Here is a 19,532-nt window from a genome sequence, read left to right on the forward strand (position 1 = left end):
AATGTCCAAGAGCGATGGAAAACCAGCCCTTCAGCTGTTACCCCAAGTGTCACACAAAGTTCTCCTGGCAAGACCAACACAAAGTGTGTGATATATGTTTGTCACTATAAATTTACTCCAACTGACCAATAACCGGTCAACATCAATATACGTGGATGGAATATTATGATGAAGCTACTGTGGGGAAAGGTTAACTTCACCAAGAGGTGAGCAAGGAAGCAATTCCTTTTGATTTAGGTACCCTCACACACCCTAGTGGTGTCATGCTTCATCATCGGGTCGCCTAAAAGTCGGGGTGGACTCAACCACAATGTTGGGAGCTCTTTGAAGATGTGATAGACCAGGGGGGCTAGAAAGTTAAAAAACCTCAGACAGATCCCCAGTATCCCCTTATTTGCGGGTCTGTCTGGGATACTAAAATATTTCAAATAGGGTCTTTGTAGGATAATGATGGTCCTAAGACCCTAGTGCCAACATGTTTCAGTCCGTGTGTGGCCGTAAAGGTCCAGGACTTTCTTCAGGGCAAACCGAATGCCACCCAGGAAAACAGAGTAGGGGATTCCCTAACCTGTTTATTAACGCAAGGGCAGGGTAGCTGCTCCTTGAAAAAGTGACTGATTAATTAATCTGTCATGCTTTGTATTCCATCTGAAAAAGAGAATAAAAGAAAACAAACAACCAACTTGTACTTGTGCGATTTTTTTTTTTTAGTAGTCGTTCCCATATTCATGTTTGCGATGTATAACACCTACATGTGTCAGGTGATCATAAGGCCATGATACCTACACCGATCTAAGACTGAAGTCTACCTTTTTTCCACCTACAAATATGATGCCTCCAGAAGTACTGGCGTTTGAAGAGTCTGTCACTAAGGAGGTTGAGTTACTACAACCTAAGAGAAATGGGTTCAATAACCTAAGTAACAAAGAACGTAAGGCGTTGACATCCCTTAAAACCAGGTCGGATTTAGTAATAAAACCGGCTGACAAGGGAGGAGCTACCGTTATTCAGAGCACTAACGCATATAGAACGGCGTGTTTGAATCTACTGGCGGATACCAGATATTACAAAAAGATCAACAGGGATCCAACACAACGTTTAAAGACATCTATTTCGGCACTCACAACAGATGCTCTCACTCAAGAGTGGATCACTAAAAAGGAACATGCCTTTTTGAATCAGGAAGATCCTAGAACTCCTCTATTTTATACCATTCCCAAGATACACAAGGGAAAGATTCCTCCCCCGGGCAGACCCATTGTCTCCTGTATTGTCTCCTGTATTGGCTCCATTTTGGAGCCGCTGTCTAAATACACGGACTGGTTTCTACGTCCCTTGGTGAAGAAGATCAAATCATACGTCCAAGACACTAAGCATATTTTTTACCTTCTCACACAGGTGGAATATAACCCTACGGAGAATTTTCTGGTATGTTTGGACGTGGAAGCTCTATATACAAACATACCTCAGACGGAGAGTATTAGAGCAGTCCAAGAGATTTTGGTACAAGAAGATTGGGAATGGGCAGCTCCTGTTGAATGGGTGATCACCCTTATACATCTAGCCCTGACTGAAAACTTCTTTACTTTTGAGGATCAAATGTATTTACAAGTACACGGTACTTCAATGGGCAGCACATTTGCCCCTAGTCTGGCATGTCTGTATGTTAGTGGCTTCGAAGATCAACATATATGGACACATAACCCATTTAGTGAGAATATCCACAAATGGTACAGAAATATAGACGATGTCTTTATGATCTGGAAGGGTGACCTAACGAGCCTCAACAAGTTTAAGACGTGGATTAACTCCCTGAACCCCCACCTTCAATTTACAATGAACATGCACAGGGAGAAAATTTCCTTTCTGGATGTTACGTTCACAGTGAAAGATGGGACTCTTGAAAAGTTCCTTGTATACCAAACCAACGGATAGGAACAGTCTATTAAGTTTTGACAGCGCTCATCCACGCTCCCTTAGAGAAAACCTTCCAGTAGGTCAATTCCTGAGAGTCCGCAGAAACTGTTCCAACCTTCAAACTTACAAAAAAGAAGCAGCAATTTTGGCAAGCAAACTCAAACAGAAGAAGTATCCAACTAAGATCGTGGACAGGGCTAACAAAAGAGCACGAAACACTCCACGAGAGGCTCTTTTGGAAACACATGCGAGAAATCAGTCGGACCAGTTGATTTGTGTAACCACGTACAATTCATCATCAAACGAATTGAAAAAAATAATAAACAAGAAATGGCCCATACTGACGTCAAACAGATTGGCCTTTGAAAAACCAATGTTTTCATTCAGAAAAAACTGCAGTTTAAAAGATGCCCTAGTACACACCAACACCTTTACATCTAGAAGTGTGAATCAGACGACACTCTGGGGTACATCCCCTGTCATGGGACATTACCCTTGCGGCTCATGTGTGGCATGCCCATTCACAGAACACACCAAGACCTTAGACCTGGGCCTACAATCACCATGGGAGCAAAGGTCGCATACCAATTGTAATTCCGAATCGGTCATTTATATGATAAAATGCCCATGCGGATTAATATACATTGGGATGACTAGTCGAAAAGTTAAAGTCCGCATTAGCGAACACAGGAGCACCATAAGGAGAGCGATTACAGCTACTAAACTAACAGCACACTACAACGAAAAGAATCATAAGGATACTGAATTAAAATGGACTGTACTCGAAAAAATTAAAAACACAGGCAATCGACAAAGTAAACTCTTAGAAAGGGAGCAGCAATGGGTCTATCGTCTGAAAACCCATGAAACTGGTCTCAATGATTCCATACCCTGGAATCAACTTAACAAGTAGAGATCTCATGTTCACCCCAAAGAATTATCTAACGTGAGCAAAACTAGAGGGTACACTTCAAACTGATAAAAACTAGACATAACAACATCAACCATGGTATCCCTTGTATTAGGGCACATCTATTTCCCAAATGTAGAAACTTGAATTTGGGAAACAAAAAAAACCCCAGAAAAGGTCCACAATTCCTAAAGACCAAACCCTATCATTTTGAAATACAAAATATACCTATAAAGTACACCCTACGATATTTTTGTGTACTATAGGACAGTGTTTTTGTGCACCCATCCTAATAACTGTCTCTGAGTCTCTATAGCTGATTACAGAACCCCAAGGAACATGGTATAAATATAAATAGAAAATCCAGCCTTCGCTAATGTTAAGACCTGTAGGGATTAAACTACATCTCCCTTCGTTCATTGACTTCAGGACTACGAATTCCGTGATAACCTGATTGGACGAGACATCCGATCACGTGTCTCGCGTACACGGAAAAAATAAGCAGACTGTTCCCCTTTTGGAATGGAATCGGGGACGGATTTTGAGTAGGAGAGAATATTAGGATAAGTGGATGCCTAATTTTGTATTTATCTAATCTAATAACATAATTTGCCAAAACCGTATTACCGCTCTAGACGGGACGATACGCTGACGTGAAACATCACGTGAGATAATTGACCAATCCCGTCAATTGACACCAAACGCGGAAGTATAAACTCACCGTCCAAACGATACACGGGGCGAAACGCCGGGGATCGAGACCAAGTAGGTGGACAGATGGGGCAGGACTCTTGATGAAGTAAGTGGGGAGATAGAGCGGGATAGGGTATTTTCGCTTGTAGAGATCATCATTCTCACAGGGAGAGATGTCTATCCTCAGAGTATCTTTACATTTCCATAAAGACTACTTCCATATATCTCCTCTCTCCCTTACACTCGGGGGTTCCTACGAAAGAGTGTGACTACAGAGCTACCCCCAAATAGCCCTACGATCTCCTGAGAAACGGATCCCATCCGAAAATCGGGTAAGAGAGAGTTCATGTGTGTAAAATGTCACAGCAACCGCACACAGTGTTCTATTAATAATCACGCATGGTTAAGACAGTACCATGTTGATTCACAGATATAGAGAGAATGTTGAGTGTGAGTGGTACATAGGAGAGTGTTTTTATATTGATAGTGAATACTAACTGGCATGAAAATACAGTTAGGATGCGAGCGATTTCGCCACCGCACAATATATCTGGCACGCTGACTAAGTGTACAGATCAGGTATGAGTGGCACATGGATGGAGTTAGTTGTACACCACCTGGCCTTATGATCACCTGACACATGTAGGTGTTATACATCGCAAACATGAATATGGGAACAACTACTAAAAAAACGCACAAGTACAAGTTGGTTGTTGTTTGTTTTCTTTTATTCTCTTTTTCAGATGGAATACAAAGCATGACAGATTAATTAATCAGTCACTTTTTCAAGGAGCAGCTACTCTGCCCTTGCGTTAATAAACAGGTTAGGGAATCCCCTACTCTGTTTTCCTGGGTGGCATTCGGTTTGCCCTGAAGAAAGTCCTGGACCATTACGGCCACACACGGACTGAAACATGTTGGCAGTAGGGTCTTAGGACCATAATTATCCTACAAAGACCCTATTTGAAATATTTTAGTATCCCAGACAGACCCGCAAATAAAGGGATACGGGGGATCTGTCTGAGGTTTTTTAACTTTCTAGCCCCCCTGGTCTATCACATCTTCAAAGAGCTCCCAACATTGTGGTTGAGCCCACCCCGACTTTTAGGCGTCGGGGTGACCCGATGATGAAGCATGACACCACTAGGGTGTGTGAGGGTACCTAAATCAAAAGGAATTTCTTCCTTGCTCACCTCTTGGTGAAGTTAACATTTCCCCACAGTAGCTTCATCATAATATTCCATCCACGTATATTGATGTTGACCGGTTATTGGTCAGTTGGAGTAATTTTATAGTGACACTGATTATATAGGGAGGTATTACTCTGACCTAGAATCCTCTCCACCCTTTTGGCAAATGAAAAACGTTTTTCAATAAGCCTTATGTGTATACATATATGTTTGTCACCAAAGCACAAGTAGACTTCCTGTGAGGCGTACTTGGTGTTCCGGTCGAAGAAAACACTTTAGCAGCGAAGGGAGCGTTGTTGGGCCCACACCAACATGCAGCCATGCACAGAAGACTGGATATCTTTGAGGAACTGTCCCCAGACCTCTAACAAGAAACAGAAGATATGGAGGCGCAGACGGCCCCACCAGATTTGCAGATACTGCTGGCTAGCTGTGAGGACAGCTCAGACTCTGACCCCGATTCCACACAGGGGCACGTGAGTGGAGTTTAGTTGCCTCTGAGCCAAAGTTTGCTGACTGTTGATGCTTCAGGCTCTGTTTTGACACGTTGAATTGGGTGCACTTGCCTCTGGGAAATTTTATTTATGTCAGCCTAGTGGTCGCTTGGCTTAGAGGGATCTCCGATGGTGCTATACTTTGATAGTGGCTAGTGAAGGCTGTGTTGGAGGATAGAACTCCCTCTTGGTTTAAGGCATGCATTCCTTAGCGTAGCTGAACTTCTCCTTTTACAGGTGGATACTTTATTTGTTTAGTTATGTTCTTGGAATACATCTCTGGCTGCTTGGCTTGAAGTAGCACCATTGTGTCTGTATCCTTTCTCCTTAGGTAGTCCTCTAAATAGCATGGCTGGGTTTTTCAAGCTAATACCTTTCTCAGGAAGCTCCATAGATTTGTGCAGGTTTACCCTGCATTAGTTTTGACATTGCTGGGGAGATCTCTTGAAAACAAGGGAAGAAAATTCCACAATTTCAATTAACTGCATCGGTTTGGAGAGTCTCAAAGTTGGTATTTGATGTGATGTCTGTAATGCTAGTTAAAGAGTGCAGATTGGGGAGGATATTGCCATTGTTATGTCAATCAATCAGGGAGTTTAAAGCGCTGGGGTGGGGTGTGGGGGGAGGGTGCAACTCCAGTTCTGCCGAAGAGCCATGTCTTGAGGCTCTTCCTGAAGGTGTGCAAAGTGGGGGAGCATCCGATGTTGACTGGGAGCTCGTTCCAGGCTTTGGCTGCGATGTAGGAGAAGGCTCTTCACCAGCTCTGGTTCTGCGAATGTGTGGGGTTTCTGCTGGGGCGAGGTTGGAGGAACAGAGGTTCCTTTTGGGCACATGGAAGACACTCTTTTGTTGAGGTATTTGGGTCCGCTGTTGTGGATGCATTTGTAGGCATAGGTGAGTAGTTTGAAGGTTACTTACTTCTCGACAGGGAGCCAGTGGAGGTCTCACAGGTGTTGGGTGATGTGCTCATGCCATGGGATGCCGAGGACGAGTCTGGCCACAGTGTTCTGGATGGTCTGGAGTTTGCGTAGCAGGGATTTGTTGATTCCAGCGTAGAGGGCGGTTCTGTAGTCCAGTCTGCTAGTTATGAGTGCGTTGGTGACGGTCTTTCTGACTTCGGGGGGGGGGGGGGAAATCCACTTGAAGGTCTTGCGGAGGATGTAGAAGTAGGTGGATGCGACGGCGTTAATCTGTCGGGTCATGGTGAGGGAGGAGTCGAGTATGATGCCGAGGTTTCGGGCGTGGTCCATGAGTGTGGGCGGGGTGCCGAGGGCGGAGGGCCACCAGGAGTTGTCCCCATGCGGAGGGGGAGGGTCCGAGGACTTGGACTTCTGTCTTCCCCAAGATGAGTTTCTGAGTTTGACAGCTGCTGCTCATCCAATTTGCGACGTCTTTCATTGCTTCTTGAAAGCGGAGTCTGGTGGTTTCAGGTGTTAGCTGTCATGTGAACAACCTCTTTCACCAACTGGGTTGATGTTGTATCTACAGTGAATAGTATCTTTTTTGGTACTAGCTTATCAGAAAAATCTCTTACAGGACTTCTCTGCATTGTATTTTTCATCAAGACATTATGTTCCTTAGTCTATTTTTATTATCGATATTAGCCAAAGTAGCCAGGGCAAAATTAATTTCTGATACTGATAAAATAGTTTTCTAGCTTCCCCCCTGCCCTGAGAATAAGTGATGTTTTTCATTTTGAATCAATGCAGACGGCTTGCACAGCTTCTCTTAGGTGTCTGCATTTTAATTGTCTATGGTCATCAGAGGTTCCATTCCATTTACACCCCCACTGTAGCCCCCTCCACCTTCCCCCTCCAGTGATTCAGAGACAGTCACACTTGGGGCTACAGCCCAGGTACCCCTCCTTCCACCCTCTTGGACTACTAAAATGTACACCACTGATCATGTCATGGCAATAGCCATGGTCAACCAGCTGTGCTATTTCAGCACACCTTTGTGAGGCAAGTCCAGCGCTAGTCCTGTAGAGGCTACAACAGCAGGTCAAGTGTGCCACAGGAGTATCCTGAAAAGTAGTTGACAGTACCCCAACAGACACGGTCTGTGAAGGCTAACTGGGTATGTGCCCCATCCTCCAGGGCATGCATGCAGGCGGAGCACAAGGGCGTGGACAGAGAGCCAGTGGAAACTGCATATCAGATCGGTAGTAGCAGCACAGGTAATTTGGGAGGTTTATTCCTGGAAGGGAGCGGGTCAACAGGCAAGATGGAACTGAAAGCTAGGACCAGAGAACAAAGGATGGGCAGCATGTGCTGTGGTCAAGGACCGAGTTCTTTCGATTGGTCATCTGGGGGTGGGTGGGGGGGCTGGGGGTAAATGTCCGTTCTCGGAGGGTCTAACAAAGCAGAGTCTGATTGCATCATTGGGCCTCTGTGAGAGCTTAAGCAGCAAGTTGCCTACCAGTCACACTCTTGTCTGCCATCTTCCTAGATTAGATAAACTTCAATAAAGCTGGGCTACAATGCTCATATGCAGTTTAAATAAATATGGAAACAAACATATTACTTAAAAATTAGACATATTGAACATTTGTAGCTGCTGTCAACTAACGCCCATTTGAGAAGTTATTCATACAGAACAAACACAACAAATCTAAAGCCAACTGAATTGTCAAAAACAGAATTCATAGCTCAAGAAAACCGTCCTTTAGCACATTGCAGGAAAACAATGTTCGAGGCATATGAGCTGCAGATCACACACTTAGGATAGTAGATCGCCATCTGGTGTTGGGCTCGGATGCTTGCAGGTTGTTGTTGTCTTCGGAAGAAGTCTTTGGTCACGAGATGGGTGACTCCACCCTTGGACTACAGTGCGCATGGGCATCCACTCCATCCTCAGATTTTTCCGCCATTGGGTTCAGATGTAACTTTTCCACTCCGGTTGAAAATCTCAAATACAAGCTTTTCGAAGCGAAAAAACTTCTAACAACTACTTCGAAGCCCCTTAACTCGACATCGAATTCATCGGCTCGATTCCGGACGTCGACGCGGGCTGCTGGGCCTATCCACGCCATGAGGCCTACGGCTCATGGAAAGGACGCCGTTTAAAAAATGCCCCCAGTGTGGAGCAAAATTTCCGCACAGTGACCATCACAAAGTCTGCAACCTGTGCCTATCACCGAAACACGACGAAGCCAGCTGTCCAGCCTGCGCAGCATTTCGATCCAAAAAGACCATTCGGGATCGAAGAGCTCGACGCCATATGATGGCACACAAACCAGCCCCGGAACCAGAAAACCTCTTTGATGAGGGTCCCGATGTCCCGGAAGAAGATTCCGAGGAACTTCAAATCATCTCAGAAGCAGACGACTTAGACGACCCCATTACTCCTGGGCAACGCGTGAGTACCAGTGCCACATCCCCTCCAAAACCAAAGGCATTGGTCAAGACTTCGCCAGCTGGCCTCAATCGAGACCGAAAACACCCTTCAGAAGCCCCGCCTCCGGGCTCTGCTCCGAAGAAACATAAGCCTTCCGGTGGCTCGGGCCCAAGCAAGCCGCATGTAATGGTACCCCCGGCACCAAAGACAAAAGACCCCTCGGCACCGAAATCGGATCCAACACCCTCGGCACCAAAAACATCGAGGCCCATAGATAAACCGGCACCGAAACTTTCCAAGCCGAAAGACTTAACTTCGGCACCGAAACCATCATCTGCACCAAAACCATCATCTGCGCCGAAACCATCATCGGCACCGAAACAATCATCTGCACCGAAACCTTCATCTGCACCAAAACCACCGGCTAAGGACTATAATACAACTCCTAAAACCAAAGACTCGACCGATCAACCAAAACCTCGATCGGAACCGAAAAAATCGGCGCCAAAATCTGTTCCTGAAGAACAAGAACTTTTCCATCCAGATCCAACACAAAAAAGGATCTATATTAATCCAAAGACTGAACATGTCACTACAGTGCCATATAAGAAACGGAAACTGGACACAACACCTGCCCCAGTTCCTATAAAAAAGGACTCGGCAACATCACCTATTCCTCCTTCCTCTCCCATATGACCTTCTACCCCACCCCCTCTGCCTACACCTCCCTTACCTCTACCATCTCCATCACATACACCACCTCCGCAGGATGATGATGATGACCTAGGGGGAGGGGGTGATTCTTGTGATCCTAATGATCCGTTCACGGATCCAGATACCGCACCATTGGATGATTGGGCATACCCTCTACCAGATATACCTGACCCTACACCATATCCCTCCAAACGATGACTCCCAGATGACCACCTGGGGTTTGGACAACTAGTAAACAGGGCAGCACTTTACCACAGCATCACCATGCACTCCGATGCACCCGAAGAAGATTTCCTCTTAGACACGTTTGAACAGTCTCAGAAAACAGTACAAATTCTACCTATGATTAAAGGTGTCACAAAACACGCCACAGAGGTATTTAAAGACCCCGTCCGTGCCAGGGTGCTTAACCCACAAATTGAGAAAAAATATAGACCTGCCCCAGAAGATCCTTGTTACATCAAAGGACAGCTCCCTCTAGATTCTTTAGTCGTTTCCAACACAAGGAAATGCGCCAACTCCCAAACCACGGGAGATACACCACCCCTGACAAAGAATCTAAACTATTAGCAGCCGTGGGCAAACGAGTAGCAGCACAAGCTGCTAATCATTGGCGTATTGCCAACACCCAAGCCCTACTATCACGCTATGATAGGGCTCACTACGATCAATTGGAGAATCTGCTACAACACCTGCCAGACCAATACAAGACCCAGGCAAATGACCTTATACAAGAGGGAAAACTCATCTCAAATGCGTCAATTAAATGCGCACTTGACGCCGCAGACACCGCCTCTAGAGCAATAAACACAAGTGTACTCCTCAGACGCCATGCCTGGCTACGCATTTCAGGCTTTAAGCCAGAAGTACAAAGCGCCATACTCAGCCAACCATTTAACCAAGAACAGTTATTTGGGCCAGCAATAGACACTGCACTCGAAAAATGAAAAAGGACACCGAGACTGCTAAGTCCATGGGAGCATTGCAGTCTCCACAACCACGTGGCTCCTTTCGGCGCTCCTTCTATAGAGGAGCCTCCAAGAATATGGGAGCAGACACCTCCTCTACCTTCAAAACCTCTCAACAAACATCCCCCAGCAGAGGATATTTTAGAGGAGGATATAGAGGAAACAACACTAAGGGACGAGGTCGAGGCAATACCAACACTCGTACCTCCCCCGCCACAAAACAGTGACTTTCCTCCACTCCCCCCAGACCATTCCACTCCATTTGGGGGAAGACTCAACAGTTCCTACCTGTCTGGAACTCCATCACAACAGACAAGTGGGTAAGACAAATTATCCAGTATGGTTACTGCCTGGAACTCACCACTACCCCCCCACACACACATACCACCCAAGCAGCGTCCCATGTCACCAGACCATCTTGCGCTCCTCAAACAAGAGGTTCTATCATTGCTTCAAAAACACGCAATAGAACCAGTTCCCTTACAACATCAGGGTACAGGGGTATACTCACTGTACTTCCTAATCCCCAAAAAGGACGGGACTCTAAGACCAATACTCGACCTCAGACCCCTAAATCTGTATATAAACACAGATCATTTTCATATGATCACTCTTCAACAAGTGCTTCCACTACTACAACAAGGGGATTTCCTTAACAAACTATATCTCAAGGACGCTTATTTTCACATTCCCATACATCCTGCTCACAGGAAGTACCTAAGGTTTGTGGTGGACGGACAACACTATCAGTTTACAGTCCTTCCATTCGGGGTGACAACTGCGCCCAGAGTATTCACCAAGTGTCTAGCAGTTGTAGCAGCGCATCTCAGAAGACAACAAATTCATGTCTTCCCGTATCTAGACGACTGGCTAATAAAAGCCAACTCATTCAACAAATGCGTTCTACACACTCAACAAACTATTCAACTCTTACACAAATTGGGATTCACAATAAACTATCCCAAATCTCATCTCCAACCCTCCCACATACATCAATATCTGGGAGCCACCATAAATACCTCCAAAGCCCTAGCATATCCCAGCCCAGCCAGGATAGCCAATATACAAGCTCTGATCGCAAAATTTCAAACCCAACACTCTCTTCCTGCAAGAGTGTTCATGCAACTCATAGGCATGATGGCGTGCCTTATGCAAGACTACAAATGCGTCCCTTGCAAGAGTGGCTAGCACGTCAATGGAATCAGGCTCACGGACAACTAACAGATCTGGTGTTGGTGGACAGCCGCTCACATCGCTCTCTAAAATGGTGGAACACAATAAACCTGTCCAAAGGGCGGCCGTTTCTCGAGCCTCTTCCACAAATAGTGCTAACAACGGACGCATCACTCACGGGATGGGGAACCCATCTCCTAGGACACACCACTCAGGGCAAATGGACCACTTAACAGAAAGTGCTCCATATCAATTACCTGGAACTACTGGCAATATTCCTAGCACTAAAATCATTCCAAATACATCTCCAGAACAAAACTGTCCTCATCCGTACTGACAACATGACAGCCATGTATTATATACAAAAACAAGGAGGCACACATTCTCTCCAGCTGTCCCAGCTCACACAGAACATTTGGAGATGGGCCGTTCCCCAGAACATGTACCTACTTGCAGAACACCTTCCAGGGGTTCACAATAAGATTGCCGACCTGTTAAGTCGTCAGACTCAACAGATCCACGAATGGGAATTACATCCACAAGTCCTACTCCCTTTTTTCCAACAATGGGGCCAACCAGCCATAGATCTGTTCGCCACACACGAAAACGCAAAATGCCCAAACTTCGCCGCCAGGTTTCCCCACCCACAGTCCAAGGGCAATGCGATATGGATGAACTGGTCAGGCAGATTTGCGTACGCTTTTCCGCCTCTCCCACTCATTCCATTCGTGGTACGCAAGCTCCGGCAACAGTTTCTCAAACTGATCCTAGTAGCTCCCACATGGGCACTCCAGCCCTGGTTCACAACACTGCTGGAACTCTCTCTAGTTCCACACCAAAAACTGCGCCTCTCCCCGTCCTTATTAACCCAGAACCATGGAGAAATCAGACACCCAGATCCAGGACAACTGAATCTAGCGATCTGGCTCTTTAAGTCCTAGAGTTCGGTTACCTCAACCTACCACCAGACTGCATGACTATTATAAAAGAGGCCAGACAACCTACCACTAGAGCCTGCTACGCTTCAAAATGGAAAAGATTTGCCATTTACTGCACTAACAATGATATACGCCCACTGGATGCATCCATCCAGGACATCATTTGCTACTTACTGCACTTGCAAAGATGTAATTTAGCGTACTCATCCATACGTCTCCACCTAGCAGCATTAGCAGCCTACTTACAAAATTGACAACACTTGTCACTATTTAGAGTACCTGCGATTAAAGCCTTCATGGAAGGCCTTAAGAGAATTATTCCGCCCAGATTACCACCCTCTCCAGTGTGTAATCTAAACATTCTTCTTACAAGGCTCATGGGACCCCCGTTTGAACCTATGCATAAATGCGAACTGCAGTTCCTCACATGGAAAGTGGCTTTCCTTATTGCTATCACATCCCTTAGAAGGGTAAGTGAAATCCAGGCTTTAACCATACAAGAACCATTCCTACAATTACAAAGTGGTTCTTCGAACAAATCCGAAATTCCTCCCAAAAGTCATATCTCCGTTCCATCTTAACCAATCAGTTGAGCTACCAGTGTTCTTCCCAAATCCGGACTCGGTAGCTGAAAGAGCTCTTCATACCTTAGACGTTAAAAGAGCCCTGCTTGGCTACATTGACAGAACCAAATCATTCCGCAAAACAAAACAATTTTTGCTTTCTCTCCACCACATAAAGGCAACCCCATTTCCAAATCCAGGATAGCCAGGTGGATAGTTAAATGTATCCAAATATGCTACCACAAGGCTAAACGCACACTATCAGTTCCCCCTAGAGCGCATTCCACACGCAAAATTGGGGCTTCCATGGCATTCTTAGGAAACATTCCCTTAGAAGATATTTGTAAGGCAGCCACATGGTCTACAACACACACCTTCACTAAACACTACTGTGTTGACGTGCAAGCAAAACAAGCTTCTGTAGGTCAGGCTGTCCTTAAAACCTTATTCCAAACTCCTGCAACCGATACAGGTGACCACCGCTAGGGGAGACACTAAATAGTCTATCCTAAGTGTGTGATCTGCAGCTCATATGCCTCGAACGGAATATGCTACTTACCAGTATGCATCTGTTCTTGGCATTTAGAGCTGCAGAGTCGCACACGCCCACCCACCTCCCCGGGACCTGTATCTGTTGCAGCATCGTCTTACTTAGACATTACACATGGACATCTCTCTCTTTTTGCAAACTCCATCATTTCCCATCATGGCCCAGCAGCCCGCGTCGACGTCCGGAATCGAGCCGATGAATTTGATGTCGAGTTAAGGGGCTTCGAAGTAGTTGTTAGAAGTTTTTTCGCTTCGAAAAGCTTGTATTTGAGATTTTCAACCGGAGTGGAAAAGTTACATCTGAACCCAATGGCGGAAAAATCTGAGGATGGAGTGAATGCCCATGCGCACTGTAGTCCAAGGATGGAGTCACCTATCTCGTGACCAAAGACTTCTTCCGAAGACAACAACAACCTGCAAGCATCCGAGCCCAACACCAGATGGCGATCTACTATCCTAAGTGTGTGGCTCTGCAGCTCTACATGCCAAGAACAGATGCATACTGGTAAGTAGCATATTCCTTTTAGGCAGAGAGCGGCAACAATCCCCTACATAATTACATGTGATTGCATTGTTCAACTCATTCAAAATGTAAGTATTTTTGTGTTTCTTTGGTCATAGTAGACCAATCAAGCAGGCACATTATCTAGCTTTACTTTATTAAAAGGATTGTAGGTGGTTGGCAGGACACCAGATATCTTTTTTCAGTTTATACAGAGGGGCAGTTGTGGTGCGGGTGTGCAGCAGTGGAACAAGCCTTTTTTACTTAAAAAAAATAAATAAATAACAATCCTGTCATTTATGGCTGTAGAATACTCAACTTCCAATGCATCTTTGTTGGAAGCGGGGCAGATGATTTCTGGCATCCATAAAATTGCAAATGGAGTAATAGAATAAGAGGAATGATATTTATGACATCTTAGACATCTTGAGCTTCGTCACTCAGTATGTATCGGTGAATAAAATTCCTATTATTCATAGTTACACATGTAATTCTATATTTGTTGTTCACAACACTTTTTGAGAGTCTTATCTAGACATTATTGATGACAGGATCCAAGGCTGAATTAATTGCCATTGGGTACCAGATCCAGCAACTAGTCGTCTGGTGTGATTGTGTCCCCAATATGCATGTGTTAGTCCAGTAAAACAATGCAGAGGTAAAGAGTATACTAACCATACCAGATTCTTTGTTGTTAAATAAATTGACCATTTACATAAAGATGACATTTCATTTAAAAATAAATTTGGAAACCTAGTCGGGGAGATAGCTACCAAAAGGGCTTGTAGGGACCATATAATCCCAATTATAGAGGAGGAAGTTGTTTTTTGTAGACTTGGAAATAAATTATGTGTTAGCTAGAGGGAATGAGTTATGAAAATAAGGATTAAACACAATCGAACATGAGTGTTTTGACTATGTATCCTGTACTGTTTTATGTTTACTGTAATTAAGTGATATAGTGACTTAATGAGTGTACTTGCCTATTGTTTAATGCTAACTCATGATTCTTAGCAATGAAATATTAAAATAAATTGTCGTAATCTGCATAAAGTAATTTTCATATTTTATATTACATTGTTGCAAGTTTTACTTTTTATCTATTTCTGTTAAATGATTTGTAAGGCTAAACGAAGAAACATCCAAACCTTATTAAAGAGATCTCTTATTATATGGAACTGATGATTGCACAAAACGCTTAGCATTTCTAAAACTATTCTGTTCCCAGCTGAAGGAATACTCTTGTTTAACACCAGATGGCTCATTTCAGTCTCTCAAGATCTTTTTTGTTTGTTCCTTTTGAGGTCATGGAGATGGCCTCATTTAAGAAGGCCACAAGCACACCTTCGGTGCAGCCATGTTTGCTGACCTATATGTCCCCCATTGTCCTTAGCAACATTAGCTCAGATGGGGGAAGCCCTTTTATGATAGCAGATGATAATTGGGGCTGGGTGGGTGAGCACAAGCACTTTTTGGAGAATTGCTGTGCCATCAGGGTCCTTATTCCACTTTGGGTCTCTTCAAAGAAGGAGTTACTTCATGCTGGTTGGTATGGCAAACTGGAATAGGCTCTTTGAGATTTCTAATACACTTTAAAATGTATGTGCCCCATCCTGTAATTTTTAACATCTACTCGACCGGAACGCATAGTGACTGAACACTGTTACATAGGTATTTGAATAGAAGCAGTAGTCTGCATTTATGGATTCTAATTTTAAGCTGGTTGTGTTAGAATTTCATATTAAGAAAAAAAAACGTTTCCATTCATAATTTGATGCAGTTGTTGATTTATTTGTAACCACAAATATTTTTAGGCGTTTTAATGTTGTCTTTATAAATAGGTCAATATTAATTAGTCCCTATGTTTATATTTGTATTTCAGGGTGACGGCTGGGTATATAATAAACCACTATGGAAGTGTTCAGAAGACATCTCTTAACTTGCAATCCAAGGTGCAAGTTACCAACCGGATAAGAGTTTGCTAAAACACTTGTTTACTTTAATGAACTGTAACTGTTTCAAACTCTCTCAAAATGCAGTAAACCTATCAGGCACATTAGTCTTTTATTATGATGAAGGCACAAATCCTAAAGAGCCAGAAAGCTAGAAACAAGTTAGGCTCTTGAACATTAAAAAACAAACTCTTACGGACATGGTTTTGGTTGTGAATTTTGCATCATCCAGAAAGGTTTACTCGTTAAAGTTGCTAGCCCGATGGTCCCAATTATCTGCAGATGACAATGTGCTTCTTCAGATGGCTGCTTGTTGATAAGACTCTGAAGCGATGGTTGTCTTAGGATCTTGGTTACTGTTTTGTCGTGAAAATTAAGGTTCACACACTTATTCCACAAGGTGACCAATGTATTGCAGAATCAAACCGGATGAGAAGACAAAGCTATAATCTCACTTCTTATACCTAATGGGGAACCTTACTAGTGATAGCCCGAGGACTCCGAAATCGTGCCTGCAAATCAGTGTTGTTTAGCATCAAATGGACCGTGAAAAATAAAGGACTTTTCCTCTCAGTAAAATTGTGTGCATGTATTCAAGGACAGTGTGATTTTTTGTAGAAGCTGCCTGCTTTTATTTTCCCTCTTTAAAAAAACAAACTAAACATTGTTGAGTATTACCACTTCTGAGATATTTTAATATACATGCAGAAGGGACTTGAACTTAGTCAATTGTTTCAAAAAGGGTAATATTGCGAAACTTAAACAAATTGTATTCCTTGTTGAATATTCTTAAAATATATTCCTCGTGAGTGTAATAAGGAGATTTTCTTAAAACCTTAAAGGAAAACAATTTAGGTATTCCTAATTTAATTAATTGATTATTGGAGAAAAGACTCGACTATTGTATCTTGTTGTCCCATGGGCAGATAAGATATTTTGCTTATTTCATATTTTTATGGGCAGAAAATTGGGTGGACGTGAACTCAAAATGTATAAGTTTTCAGGATGTGCTCAATGTCTCCATTCGGCACATGTTCGTATATTGACCTGCTTGGTTGTGTTAAATGCACATTTGTTGACCAGTTTTGATCATGGCTCTTCCTGACGTTTTTTCCATTTCTTGTCAATGTAAACTACCATTGTTATTAGTCACAACTTACAATTATATACGACAAAAAGTGAAGACCCCATATTTTTTGTTAAACACTTTTGTTGAAATCCAATAATTTCTGTAATTAATATCATAGTATTCTGCTTTTCTCTGTTTATGCTACTTTCATTTTCAATGAGTGGTGCCTTATTATGTGGATATAGTCTTCCATTTGGTGTGCATTAAAACACCTACGTGTAACACACACACATAAGCCTTGTCACACCCTTTGTACTTTTGAAACATGAGCTGTTCCATCGCCGTCAAACTCTGTAGGTATGCCCTTGTTAGATGTGGGTGTTTGATGGGGATTATGGGCGGTGGTGATGTTGATGAAGAGCTATTCATTACAACTGAATGCATGACAGGATGTTTAAGAATCAAAATTATTTTTCAAAGAAAAGTAAACGTACAATTGGTGTTTGGTTTTTGCACAACTACTTGGTTGCTGGTTCCCATGTAGCTGTTGCTTTGAAATGCACTGAGATCTAAAGATCTGAATGTGAGCTCATAGTATGCGTGGGGAAAATGAAAAAATAAAACTATAACATGACTAATGTGTCTTCATTTTTTGGGTATTATTTTGCCTGTATATTTACTGATGTCGATGTCATGTGAACAGTAGTGCGACAATTAAAGCAATTCCAAAAGCAGAACAAGCCTTCCTGGTTCTGGAGGACCGTCACTTTATTATTTGTGACTCCTTGCTTTCAACCAGTTGTGATGGGAAGGGGTCAGATCAGTTCTCTGATGTCTGTTGGAATCAAAGGCTATTGGGTAGTACTTTGGACACGTATTGCTCTTCTCTTTGGAATTACATCTCTCAAGCTATTAAGGGGAGCTCATTAAATTGCTATGTGCCACCACTTTGGGCTTTGACTTTTAATGGGTAGCTCGATCGAACAGTAAAGAACTCTTGGAGAGTTGTATTGGGGGTTGCGGGCGTCTAGTTTAGCTTGCACCGATATCACTCTTAATAAAGATTTTGTTTAAATTGTTTTATTATTTTTATAATAGAAATTAAACTGTAATATGAAGGAAGTGTGTTTAGTAACTTAAGGACCTCATGGTATAAATCACTATCATTAGGTAAGTATTGTAGTTACTTCGATGGTTTCGGAGTCTTCACATTCACAGTAGATATACAACTACAATAGATAGCTAATGCCTACATGCAAAGTCCTGTGACGATTTTATGCTAGCTTGGTCATTCAGTCCAAAAGCTTACTTAGTCATGTTGGTAGGGCATACTGAGCCTTTTGTAGTTTCATGTATGTGGGAAGACCGCAAGCATGAAGCACTGCTGCAAAACCGGCCCCCAGTAACAAAACCGGCTCCCTCCTGCAAAACCGGCCCCAACCCTCCAGCCTCCCGGGAAAATGCCGGGCATGGCCAGTCCGGCCCTGGTGCTGGCAGCTGTCTGTTGGCCTTCTTCCATGGGTCCCGGAAGTCAGCAGTTGCAGATTGAAACAGCAGTGGTCAGAAAAGGATGGGGATGGCTATGAAGAACAGAGGTGCATGTGTCTTCATAACAGGAGCCAGCACCACAATTAGGTGGGTGACGGGTGTTGAGAACACACGGGCCATCCTTCCACAAAATGGCTTATTCCCTTAAAGGTTTCTTATCTTGGATACCACTTGTTCTTCTGCCTCATTGAGCCTGACCTCGGTTTCCTGCATCATTTGTGGGTTTAAACAGTTTGGATTCTCACTTGGCTATTTGTTTGCTCCGTTACTTGGGACATCCCACCACCTCTTTTTTTTTTCTTCTTCATCTTTGCTTCTTTTGTAAAGGCAGCTAGGGATATGTTGCTTGGTTTATCTTATTACGTCCATACATTTTTTTTGTGGTCGTTGACTAGCAGACCTTTCCTGGTCTGTGACCCGTTTGAGAACCACATCTAGTCTTTTGGGCCTTTTGTTGATTTTTCTTTAACTTTGTATTATCCTGCCAGTGCTCTTTCGAGGGTGTCTTACAGCAGTGGGTTGGTTTCCTTCCCAATTCGGCGTGTGGGAGCCAGTAATGTGGTTGTAATTTTTCATGCTTTTATGGACAATTTATTCTGTTGATCATGTTCGAGTATTTCTTTTCACCTCTTCCTTTTAGGATGTCAGAATCTAGGGCTTCATCAAACTTGCTGTAATCTTGAAGGCAGAGTGTCATGTCTGTGTTCTGGGTCCACATGCTGGAGTCTTGCAGTTTGCTTTACAGGGTTACCTTATATAAGTGCATCGACTGGTTTAGCACTGGGGTTTAGATCAGATCATCACATCTAGATCTCATATGAATAATTACTGAAGCCCGAGCACCCGTAATATTGTATTGTAATAATTTTTTATATACCGCTTACTACCCCTGATGAGGCATTGAAGCGCTTTTTCGGCAAGTAGCACGCTACCCTTGGACCCATAAAGGATTAGTGTTGAATTAGTGTAATGAAATATGAAAGTAATTTAAGTGGTTGATCGGTTAGTCAGTTATT

General features: G+C 43.5%; 1 protein-coding gene across 2 annotated transcripts in view; it reads left to right on the forward strand.

Annotated features, from left to right (window-relative positions):
• Positions 1-17,602, forward strand: part of OSBPL11 (oxysterol binding protein like 11) — a 305,858-nt gene extending 288,256 nt beyond the window's left edge. For both annotated transcript variants that reach the window (XM_085647503.1, XM_085647504.1), the window contains exon 13: positions 15,830-17,602. In XM_085647503.1, the coding sequence (XP_085503629.1) occupies positions 15,830-15,886 (57 nt within the window). In that variant the 3' untranslated portion in view covers positions 15,887-17,602. The remainder of the gene's footprint in view (positions 1-15,829) is intronic.
• The last annotated feature ends 1,930 nt before the right edge of the window (positions 17,603-19,532 follow it).

Source organism: Triturus cristatus, chromosome 3_2 (assembly GCF_964204655.1).
Source record: "Triturus cristatus chromosome 3_2, aTriCri1.1, whole genome shotgun sequence".
Lineage (NCBI taxonomy): Eukaryota > Metazoa > Chordata > Amphibia > Caudata > Salamandridae > Triturus > Triturus cristatus.